Raw genomic sequence first — 12,314 nt, forward strand, 5'->3', positions numbered from 1 at the left:
GGGGGCGGGGGTGTTTCGAGAAGGGTTTCGCCGTGAAACAGTCGAACTCACAGAGATCCACCTGCTTTGAGTGCTGGGATTAAAGGCTTGCGCCACCACCGCCTGGCTAAGTTTCAGGATTCTAACTAGAGTTGATTCTCCTGGCTGTGAAGGCTAGAAGTTATTTATTTATTTATATAATGGTTTGATTTACAAATTTTAAGAATTCAGACACAGAGTATGTAGCCCACCTCTGTGTGAATTCGTACTTGCCCTCCTCTCTCCACTACCTGGGATTCTCTCAATTCTGGATTACAGTTGCAAGCCAAATAGGAATGCAGACGCTAAGGAGACGCCAAGCCAGATGCTTCACCTTCCCAGGGACTCTTCCGAGCCACGCCTTCAAACCGCGACCGGCCCCGCCCACTCCCCGAGTTCCCGCCCACAAACTTTGTTCCCCTCCCACTTTGTCGCGGCCCCATGGCATCCTGGGATATGTAGTCTTCCACGCCCTGGGGCCTCCTACAAGCGCCAGGCTCCGCCTTTCGCCCTCGGGACGCGGTGACGTTGCATCGCTCCAGTTCCTCGCCTCCCCAATCTTTCGCTCTGCTGAGCCTCAGTCTCAGACTTCAAAACTCCTTTTACGACACTGAGTCTCAGAGACAGTCTCGGCGCCTGGTCCACTTTTCGGCAAAGTGACGTGGACGTCAACAGCAATGGCGGAAGGAGAAGAGCTTCTGCCACTGTCAACGTCGGGCGGGGACAGCTGGTGAGTGCGAGCCCAGGTTTAATTCCCAGTGGCCCCCTCTCTTCCTGTCCTCCATCCTACCTGTCCCGGAGATGCCAGCTGACCCGGCGTGGAGCCAGGCACCTGTCCTCCTCCGGGTCCCCTGCCCCGCCCCCTCTGTGTCCGGGTCCCCTCTGCCCCTGAGCTCCGCCGGCTGGGACGGAATCCCGGGGACTCCGGGGTCGCCCTGGATCTGCGCCCAAGTCAGGCCCTCCCTCTTGGTCCAGCAGAGAGGGTGGCTTCAACACTGAGTTCGCCTAGTCCCTAGCCAGGGAGTTGGAGTGGGAGCGCTGAGGAGGAAGTTGCTTGATGAAGAGCTCAGAGCATTTGAAACAAGATCTTTGGAAATAACGACCTTTGACAGTGCAGAGGTGGGGAGACACACCCAGCAGGATTCCTCCCACATAGTTCAGATTATTATTATTAATCCTGTTCGTCTCGCAACAGTTCCCAACATTTGTCTTTCTCACGTGTTATTTTTTCTTCCCATCACTTTCCTCACAACTTGATTTCATAGCTTTGGATGGCGTGTTAGGCTTTGTTATTGTTTCTCCCAAGCTTTAGCCAGTCTGTGGGAAGATTTTGCTTTTAAAGGGAATCATGTAGCTCAAGGTTTGCCTCGAACTTTTCTGTGTGGCTGAGGATGACTGAACTTGTGATTCTCTTGCTTTCTCCTGCTGGGTTATAGGCAGCTTGTATCTTACCCGATGTATGTAGTGCTGGGGTTGAGCCCGGGGTTTCAGGTGTGCTAGGACAAGCATTCTACCAACTGTGGCACACACCCAACCCTTCCAGTACCTTTCTGTAGGTATTTTTTTCTCCACCCAGTGTCATTAATTTTTGGCAAACGCTTCTACTTGTGAAGTAGTTTGATCAGTTGATCTAAGTATAATGACTACATGTAATACTCATGGATTTTTTTTTCATTCACACTGTTTTTTGTATCGATCACTGGCACTGTTTGCCTAAACACAATGCAAGGAGTTGGTAGACATAAATGGAACTAGTTGAAAGGGCTAGAGACTACAGTGCTTGAGATGTTCACCTGAGTTAGCAGACATCAGCATGCTAGTGCATGTGTTCTTGAGAGGGTAGGAGAAAATCTTGTTTCTTTTGAGTAGCTTATAATGGACTTGGAGGACTGTGACAGGTGCACAAAGTGACAAGGTAAAGTTAATTACGTTCTTTGAGGTTGTGAATGTAAGCGTTACGGGAGTTCAGAAGAGGATACGTTACTTACATTACAAAAAGCTTCATGGAGGCACTGGTGTGTGAGTTAGATCCTGAAGAATTAGTAAGATTTGCCTTAACACTATTCAAAATAGTAAGTATAGTGAGCTACTGAAGTTAATTTTTTTCCCTTTGCCTCTTTGAAACTAAAAAAAAAAGAGGTAAAACTTTTACAGTATTTTAAAATATATATCCAATATGGTTTTTTTGTTTGTTTGTTTTTTGAGACAGGGTTTCTCTGTGGTTTTGGAGCCTGTCCTGGAACTAGCTCTTGTAGACCAGGCTAGTCTCGAACTCACAGAGATCCGCCTGATTCTGCCTCCCGAGTACTGGGATTAAAGGCGTGCGCCACCACCGCCCGGCTTCCAATATGTTTTTGAACATGCACTCATTATTTAAAAACATGAGTTTTTCACTTATGTATTTTTTGAGGCTGGGTCTCCCTGTGTAGCCCTAGCTGGCCTGTGATGGTCTGTGTAGTCTTGGCTGGACTCACAGAGATACACTGGCCTCTGCCTCCTGCGTGCTAGGATCAAAGGTATGAGCCACCTCACGCAACTTCAGTTTTTAATTTTTACCCATATGAAAAGCTCATGTACACTTTACATTTATACCGAATTTCAGCTGTTCCAGCCACATTTCAAATATTAAATTCCATACATGGCTAGTGGCTAAATAATAGATAGTGCCGTGCCGTGAAGAGAGTAGAGAAATGGCAGGGGCAGAGGCAAGAAAACTGACGGTTTGTCGGAGGGTAATAACTACAACTGCTTGACTTAAGAGAAAGATAGGTCTATACAATCAGCTAACACACACCCCCGCCGGCTGGAGAGCGGTGTTGGGGAGTCAGCCGAGGGCCTTGCACATTATAAACAAGTGCGCCACCCACGCTGAGCTGTGTGCCAGCTTAGTGAAAGACCTTAACACATTATGGAAACCTTTTAAAAACCAGTGATGCAGCACTTTCTAGAAAGTGACCTAGCTGGTTCTAGAATGAAGTTACAGTTTGGGAAGATTGAATTGTATTGTAAACTGCCTTTAGTCAGCTGATTGAGGACAGTAGGGCACAGTGTTTTCTGAGTTAAACCATTGTAAGGAAGTTCTTAGGTTGGGATTCTTATGTGTGTGTGGTTATGGGCGCGTGTACTCTAGTGGATGGTTGCTAGTGGTCGCATGTATTCTCTTAAAGATCTCTTCACAGTCTGTGCCTTAGTTAGGGTCACCGTTGCTGTGATGAAACACCAAGACCAAAGCAACTTGGGGAGGAAAGGGTTTATCTGACTTACACTTCCACATCACAGTCATTGAAGGAAGACAGGGCAGTGACTCACACAGGGCAGGAACCCGGAGGTAGGAGCTGATGCAGAGGCCAAGGAGGGGGGGCTGCTTAATTATAGAATCCAGGACCATCAGCCCAGGGATGGCAACACCCACAATGGGCTTGGCCTTCATGCATCAATCACTAATTAAGAAAATGCCCTACAGGCTTGCCGATAGCGTGAATTATGGGGGCATTTTCTCAGTTGAGGCTCTCTCCTCTCAGATGATTTAGCTTGTGTCATGTTGACATAGAACTGTCCAGCACAGTCCATGTTTTTGGTGTGGGTTCCCACTTTTCCTTGTTTTATTTCCATGGATGTTTGTTGTGATGCAGTCTCCCTCCATCTCTTCTTCCCTCTCTTCCCCAGCAGCTCCAAGAGTCAGGGAGACTTTGGCATAGGGAGCCATAGATTAGTAAACCCACTCTTCCTTGCATGCTTGGTAAATGGGATTGTTACAGAATGGTTTTGAGTTCAGCTGTGTCACGTGTAAGGCTTTCCACGTGCACATTGCCCCCAAACCCATCCTTATGACTACGATCAAACTAGACTGGCTATGAGGGCTTGCTCCCAATCCCAGCATTATTCCCTCAGCTGGGGCAGGGGAATTGGTACAAATTCAAGGCTAACCTGAGCTACACAGTACATTTTAGTGCTCTGGGCTGCAGAGTAAGACCCTGTCCCAGAAACCACAGAGCGCGAACTAGCCAGGGTGAGAGGAAGACGGGGGTGAAAGGGAAGAAAAGGGGAGGACAGGAAGGAGGAGGAAGGGAGAAGGAGGAGAAGGAAGAGAGGAGAGAAAAACCTCAGGCTCTGTCCCCAAGGAATTTATGATCTAGATCAGAAGGCACATTTAAGAACGTCAACTCCAGTGGGTCTGGCTGGGCACGTCTTTAATCCCAGCTCTTGGGAGGCAGAGGCAGGTGGATCTGTGAGTTCAAGGCCAGCCTGGTCTACAGAGCAAGTTCTAGGACAGCCAGGGTTACACAGAGAAACCCTGTCCCAATAAACAAACAAACAAACAAAAAGTCTCTCTTTTTTTTTAATGGTCATGACTTGAAGGTAGAACATTCTTTTTTTTCAATATTTTATTTATTTATTATGTATACAATATTCTGTCTGTGTGTATGTCTGCAGACCAGAAGAGTGCACCAGACCCCATCACAGATGGTTGTGAGCCACCATGTGGTTGCTGGGAATTGAACTCAGGACCTTTGGAAGAGCAGGCAATGCTCTCAACCTCTGAGCCATCTCTCCAGCCCCACAAAAAGTCTCTTTTTACAATGTGTGTTCTGGTTATTGGACACAGGTAATCAGACTTGGCAGAAAGCACATTAACTGCTGAGCTGTCTCACTTTATTGCTTCACAGATAGTGAACTTCTCAAGGGAAATAACCGATAGCAGGTAGCTCAGGAAATGTTGTTGGATGAATGCATATGAATGAATGCAGATGTTTGTGTAACCATGATCAGTGCATACCAAGCTATCGTTTCGTATATGTTTTCTAATGTTTATGTTCCCTTGAGCTATTTGCTGGCTGGTATACGGCTCATTCCTTTTGGAAAGCAAGGTGATCTGTTTAAGCTTCCTACCCCTCTAGAACTGCAACGACGGAAGCTCAGAGAGTGTGATGAAATCCCTCACAAGATTTCTATAACTTAAGATGATTTAATTTTTATCACATAAGTTGATTTAAAGTTAATTACGAAACTAGTCTAGAATTTGAATAGAGAAAATCAAAATTAGATTATTCTTCTCTTTTTGATTTTTTTTTTTGAGATAAGGTTTCTCTGTGTAACAAACAGTGTTGGCTGTCCTAGAACTTGATTTGTAGACCAGAGTAGCTTCAAACTCAGAGCTCCATCTTCCTCTGCTTCCTGAGTGCTGGGATTAAAGGTGTGCGCCACCACCCGGCTTGTATGCTTTTATTTTCTGAGTAATTTTTTCTTGAATACTCCTCAGAGATCCAAATCTATAACCAAACTTTTTCTTGTAATTATATGATTGTTGGCATTCTGAACTTAATGTGAAAATCTTACTCAATAAACACTTTAATTCTTGAGTTTAATGTGTTACTGAGTTCTTCAAGTGTTAAACTTTTGAGTTGTAAAAGAATTGGTTGTATAAAGAAACTATCTAATGTAATGTAATCTGTAGTGGACAGCCAGTGTATGAAGAGGATAGCGTAGGACAGAGCTGTTGCACTATGCTTAGCAGAGCATTTCTGCTACACAATGGAAATGCGGCCTCTCTTTGGTGTCAGCTAACGACAGTACCTGCCCTTACATATCAGAAAGCAAACTTGTTTAGTGAAGCATTCATGGCTTGACAAATATCCACTCGGTGCTGTTTATAATAAAGCGGCTGGGTAAAGTTTTTTTGGGGAGGGGGGGTGGAGGGAGTATTAAAGCCGGAGCTGTTCATTGTAGTGCTGTGTTCTGGTTGCTTTAATTCATCATCTTGTCAGAAGGAATGATACAGATAGTGCCACAGTGTGAGGCCAGTTGTTCAGATATGGGCCTGTGAGAAGGCATTCAGATTCAAACCATACCAGGCGATAGTTAAGAAATTTAGCAAGGAAAGTAAGCAATGTTTCCAAGCATTTGTATGGAGCCTTCCCTGTGCATGCACAGGTGATGGGCATCTCACAGCAGCGCTTTGAGACAGGAAGCTTAGATTACTGTTACTGCCTTCTTGGAGGAGAGGGGACGGACTTGGAGGTCATATGGCAAATCCTGTTAATGAAAAGTGTGTACTTAATTAACATCTCCTTCTGTAAGCCCTGGGTTCTTTCTAATACTGACTGCATTTGTGTTATATATTTCACATATTTTTAAAGAGATTCCTAAAGAAAGCCCTCATAAAAATATGGTTCAATTATTGAATTGGCTGTGTTTTATAAAGTACAGTATTCAGAGATGCACATTATTGAGCATATATGTGTGTCCACTTTGTGGACCCTGTATAGATGTAAAAATACATCTGTGAGCTGTGTACATCACTACCTCTCTTATATCCATGGGAAGAAATAGTTCAAGATTGACATGATTAGACAATGAGGAGAAACTTATGTATATTTATATGTTATCTTTTATTTCATAATATTATATTCTCATATTCCTGCCCCAAATCACAGGGTTTTTGTTTGTTTTTAATCTTAAAGTATGGTTACCTACATCATCTAAATAATCATTGTATAATGTATTTATATTATACTGTATATTAATTTAATAAGTAATCTATCATATATTAAAAGATTAGTTTATTATTTGTGGTAATATTTAGGACATGTGTGAAATTTTACTGTTTGATAACCTTAACAACTCATCAATTTTTCCATTGCTTTAATTCATTGATGGAGAAATAAGTAACTTACTTGCTTTAAATGCAAAGGAAGCTGTATTATTTTCGCTGTAAAGAGTTTCTGTGTGTGTGTGTGTGTGTGTGTGTGTGTGTGTGTATGACAGAGGACAGCTTTGTGGAGTTGGCTCTCTCCTTCCACCTTCTCGTGGGTGCTGCGGTTGAACTCGGGTCAGCAGGCACCGGCAACCATCCTACCTGCTGAGTCATCTCGCTGACCCTTTCCTTTGTTTCGAAGGATGGAAGTTTTAGAAATGCTCCTTAGAAAAATGTACCCTCATGAATGTGCAGGCGAATACCAGAAATCCTTTTTGGTTTGTGACAGGGTCTGGGCTGACCTAGAAGCCAGTGTGTAGACCAGGCTACAAACTGGCATTGAGTTTGTGGCAGTCCTCCTGCCTCGGTACTAGGATAATGTGGGAACTATCATATCGAGCAAATACCAGAACTTCTTGAGGTTTGTTTTGTAAATTCTATCAAGATTTAACAACCAACATGAAGATTTGTGAAAGCCTCTTTATCAAGTAAATCTTAATCAGTCCTTGGAATCCAGTTTTAAAAAGTAAATCTGGCATATACATTCGCCAAAGTAGGATTTTTTTTTTTTCAACCAGCAACGTACTTTTGGGAAACATTGCCCAGATGTTGCAAAATGATCACTTTTCCTCCTTCGGTCTGTTTTTTTCTAAGTCAGTGTTTTCAAGAAAGTTAATATTATTGTTGTCATTTGTTTGTTTGTTTTTAGTCGTTGTACTTTGGGTAAATTTATAATGGAGCAGGGTGTGGTGGTGCAAGTTTTTAATCCCAGCACTCAGGAGGCAGAAGCAGAAGATCTTTGTAATTTGAGGCCAGACTGGTCTACAAAATGAGTTCTAGGATAGCCAGGGATGTTGCACAGAGAAACCCTTTCCTGAAAAACCAAAAAGAAAAAGAAGAAATATGTAACAGCTGTAGATAATGTCTCAGACAGACTTTGCCATTTTCATCCCATTCTTTATTTTAAGCAAATATTTTTTAATTCCCAAGTAAATTGCTTTGACTGCAGACATATTTCTCTGTGGAAAGTGGCTGGTGAGATGCTCAGCAGGTAAAGATGCTGCCAAGCCTGGCTACCTGAGTTTGGTCACCAGGACCTTTGTGGTGGAGGGAGAAAACTACCCTGAAAGTTGTCCTGTTGCCTCTGCACATGTTCACATACAATGTGCTGTGGCATATGCATGAGGTCACATACAGTGTGATGTATCGTGCACATGTTCACATACAATGTGCTGTGGCATGTGCACGAGGTCACATACAATGTACTGTAGCATGTGCAGATGTTCACATACAATGTGCTGTGGCATGTACATGTGCTTACATATAATGTGCTGTATCATGTGCACATGTTCACATGCAATGTGCTGTGGCATGTGCATGTGCTTACATACAATGTGCTGTATCATGTGCATGTGTTCACATACAATGTGATGTATCATGTGCACATGTTCACATACAATGTGATGTATCATGTGCACATGTTCACATACAGTGTGCTGTATCATGTGCACGTGTTCACATACAATGTGCTGTATCATGTGCACGTGTTCACATACAATGTGCTGTATCATGTGCACGTGCTCACATACAAGTAAATAGTAACTAAATGCAGAGGTGACTAGGAAGGTGCTGAGGACTTTTGTCTTGAGGAAGCATGGGGGGAGGAAGTTAGCAGTTGGAGGTTACTGTTCCCATGGAGAAACTCTTCCGTTTTGTCTGGAAAGCCTTGCAGCGAACACAGCTCAGCTTCATACATGCAACTATTAGAAGTTTCTTCCCTTTGGAGACCAAGAGCTGCCGTGAGTACCATGTGCTACAGCTTGATCTTCGTAGCTTATGGATAAGAAAGGAAATCTTTACAAAAGGGTTATCAACATTTATTCAATTTATAGTTAATTTTAACATTTACAGAACTGAATTTCTGTGATCTCTATAGCCTTTTGCTGTTGCATAGTGAAGAAATCTTGTAGCTGCCATATTCGTGCGGGCTGTCTGACCAAAAGAAGTATATTTAACATCTTCCTTACTTGGTACAGGTTCTCGTTAACACACCTATTCTGGAAAGGATGGTATTGTTTGATAAGAGAATCTCCCAGGGCTGCTTTTGTAGACATAATCATAGTTTCATGAAGTTTTAAGCTAAAAATGTGGTGTGTTCCCCTATGGCTTATAAATATACAATCCAGTAAAAATACTTATGATAATCATACCTTATTCTGAAACCAACCCATGTTAGCAGAGGCTGTTTGTTCATTCATTCCCAACTGGCCAGACCCAAAATAATTACACAGAAACTATATTATTTAAAACACTGCTTGACCAATAGCTTAAGCATATTGCTAGCTAGCTCTTATATCTTAAATTAATCCATTTCCATTATTTATATTTTACATGAGGCTCATGGTTTATCAGTAAAGTTCCCAGGCATCTCTCTCTTTCGGCAGCAGCTACATAACAGCTACATAGCATCTCCCTGACTCTGCCTACCCTCTTTCTACATCTCTGTTTGGATTTCCCACCTGGCTTTACCCTGTTAAGCCATTGGCCAAAAGCAGCTTTATTTTATTAACCAATAAAAGGAACACATATGCAGAAGGCCTTCCTAAACCAAACCCAGATGACAAGATTTTATAAATAAATTAAGCTTTCAAAATATTGTGAGTTCTCAAGGCTTTCTAAATGTTCCATCCTATGTGTTGGTTGAAATACCTAGAAAGTGTTGGTGGTTTGAGATTGCATTTAAAAGTAGTGAGTTATCATGAAGGGATGTTGTATTTTGTTGAAAGCTTTTTCATCAGAGATACAAGGAACATACCTAAACATAATAAAGGCAATATACAGCAAGCCAACAGACAACATCAAACTAAATGGAGAGAAACTCATAGTGATCTCAATGAAATCAGGAACAAGGTTGCTCGCTCTCTCCATATCTATTCAATATAGTTCTTGAGGTCCTAGCTAGAGCAATAAGAAAACAAAAGGAGAACAAGGGGATACGAATCAGAAAAGAAGAAGCCAAACTCTCACTATTTGCTGATGATATGATAGTTTACATAAGCGACCCCCAAAATTGTACCAGGGAACTTCTACAACTCATAAACACTTTCAGTAGTGTAACAGGATACAAAATTAACTAAAAAAAAAAAATCAGTAGCCCTTCTTTACACACATGATGGGCTGAGAAAAAAATCAGAGAAACATCACCCTTCACAATAACCACAAATAGCATAAAATATCTCGGAATAACTCTAACCAAACTAGTGGAAGACTTGTATGACAAGTCTTTGAAATCTTTGAAGAAATTAAAGAAGACACCAGAAAGTGGAAAGATCTCCCATGCTCTTAGGTAGGTAGAATTAACATAGTGAAAATGGCAATCTTACCAAAAGCAATCTACAGATTCAATGCAATGCCCATCAAAATCCCAGCAAAATTCTTCACAGACCTCTAAAGAACAGTACTCAACTTCAAGCAAAAAACCCAGGATTGCCAAATCAATCCTGTACAATAAAGAAACTTCTGGAGGCATCACAATCTCTGACTTCAAACTCTACTACAGAGCTACAGTACTGAAAACAGTCCGGTATTGTCATAAAAACAGACAGGAGGACCAATGGAACCGAATTGAAGACCTGGATATTAATCTACACACCCTCGAACACCTGATTTTTGACAAAGAAGCAAAAACTATCAAATGGAAAAAAGAAAGCCTATTTAACAAATGGTGCTGGCATAACTGGATACCAACATGTAGAAGAATGAAAATAGACCCATATCTATCACCACGCACAAAACCCAAGTCCAAATTGATCAAAGACCTCAACATAAAGCCAGCCACCCTGAACTTCATAGAAAGAAAGTGGGAAGTATACTTGAACTTCATAATATAACCCCAGCAGCACAGACACTGAAACAGTTAATAAATGGGGACCTCCTGAAACTGAAAAGTGATGTAGGTGGGTTTTCTATCTATCTATTGCTTTCATTGGTTAATTAATAAAGAAACTGCTTGGCCTGATAGGTCAGAACATAGGTGGGTAGAGTAGACAGAACAGAATGCTGGGAAGAAGGAAAGTGAGGCAGACACGATAGCTCTTCTCTCCAAGATGGACGCAGGTTAAGATCCTTCCCAGTAAGCCACCACCTCGTGGTGCTACACACATTAATAGAAATGGGTTAATCAAGATATGTGAGTTAGCCAATAAGAGGCTAGAACTAATGGGCCGAGCAGTGTTTAAAAGAATACAATTTGTGTGTTGTTATTTCGGGACATAAGCTACCAGGGTCCAGGCGGGAATACAGCTTGCTGCCTCCTCATTACAACAGAAAAGTTTCTGTAAAGCAAAGGACACAGTCAACAAGATAAAATGGCAGCCTACAGAATAGGAAAAGATCTTCACCAACCCCACATCAGACAGGTCTGATCTCCAAAATATACAAAGAACTCAAGAAATTGATCATCAAAAGAACAAATAATCCAATAAAAAAATGGAATACAGACTTAAACAGAGAACTCTCAACAGAGGAATTTAAAATGACTGGAAGACACTTAAGGAAATGCTCAACATCCTTAGTCATCAGAGAAATGCAAATCAAAACAACTCTGAGATTCCATCTTACACCTGTAAGAATGGCCAAGATCAAAAACACTGATAACAACTTATGTTATATAGAGGTTGTGGGGAAAAGGGAACACTTCTGCATTGCTGGTGGGAATGCAAACTAGCCCCTTTGGATATCAGTATGGCAATTTCTCAGAATATTAGGAAACAACCTTCCTCAAGACCCAGCATTACCACTTTTGGGTATATACCTAAAGGTGTTCAACTGTGTCACAAGGACATGTGCTCACCTATGTTCATAGCAGCTTTGTTTGTCATAGCCAGAACCTGGAAACAACCTAAATGCCTCTTGACCAAAGAATGGATAAGGAAAATGTGGTACATTTACACAATGGAGTACTACACAGCAGAAACAAGTAATAACGTCTTGAAATTTGTAGGCAAATGGATGGAGCTAGAAAACATATTGAGTGAGGAAACTCAGACCCAGAATGACAAATGTCATATGTACTTACTCATAAGTGGTTTTTAGACATAAAGCAACGAAAACCAGCCTAGAAATCACAATCCCAGAGAACCTAGACAACAATGAGAACACTAAGAGAGATATACATGGATCTAATCTACATGGGAGGTAGAAAAAGACAAGATGGCCTGAGTAAATTGGGAGCCTGGGTACCATGGGAAAAGATTGAAGGGGAGGGGAGAGGAAGGAAGGGGAGAAGAAAAAAAGATTTATAGCTCAATAAAATCAATTAAAAAATTTGAATCTGAAAAAAGTAGAAAGCTACACAAAGCTCCCTGTAGTCACTGAACTCTATCCATAGCTGTTGTTCAGATGATTCTCTAACAAAGCTTCCTATTTGTATTTCTACCAACTGTCATGTGGAGTATTCAGGGTTAGTGATTTGTAACCAGTATATTACAAATTATATCAATCATAGCAAATTAAGCTATAAAACAACTTGAAGTGAATGCTTACTGCTTGTCCTGTTGCTTGCCAGTGCTTACAGCTGGATGGTTAGTTATTTTTAGAAGTA

General features: G+C 41.7%; 1 protein-coding gene across 2 annotated transcripts in view; it reads left to right on the forward strand.

The window, feature by feature from the left end:
- Positions 1–544: 544 nt before the first annotated feature.
- Positions 545–12,314, forward strand: part of Tbc1d23 (TBC1 domain family member 23) — a 55,195-nt gene continuing 43,425 nt past the window's right edge. For both annotated transcript variants that reach the window (XM_050148849.1, XM_050148850.1), the window contains exon 1: positions 545–748. In XM_050148849.1, coding sequence (XP_050004806.1) covers positions 696–748 — 53 coding nt within the window. In that variant the 5' untranslated portion in view covers positions 545–695. The remainder of the gene's footprint in view (positions 749–12,314) is intronic.

Source organism: Alexandromys fortis, unplaced genomic scaffold, assembly GCF_014885135.2.
Source record: "Alexandromys fortis isolate MF-2015 unplaced genomic scaffold, M_Fortis_MF-2015_v1.1 scaffold_4, whole genome shotgun sequence".
Lineage (NCBI taxonomy): Eukaryota > Metazoa > Chordata > Mammalia > Rodentia > Cricetidae > Alexandromys > Alexandromys fortis.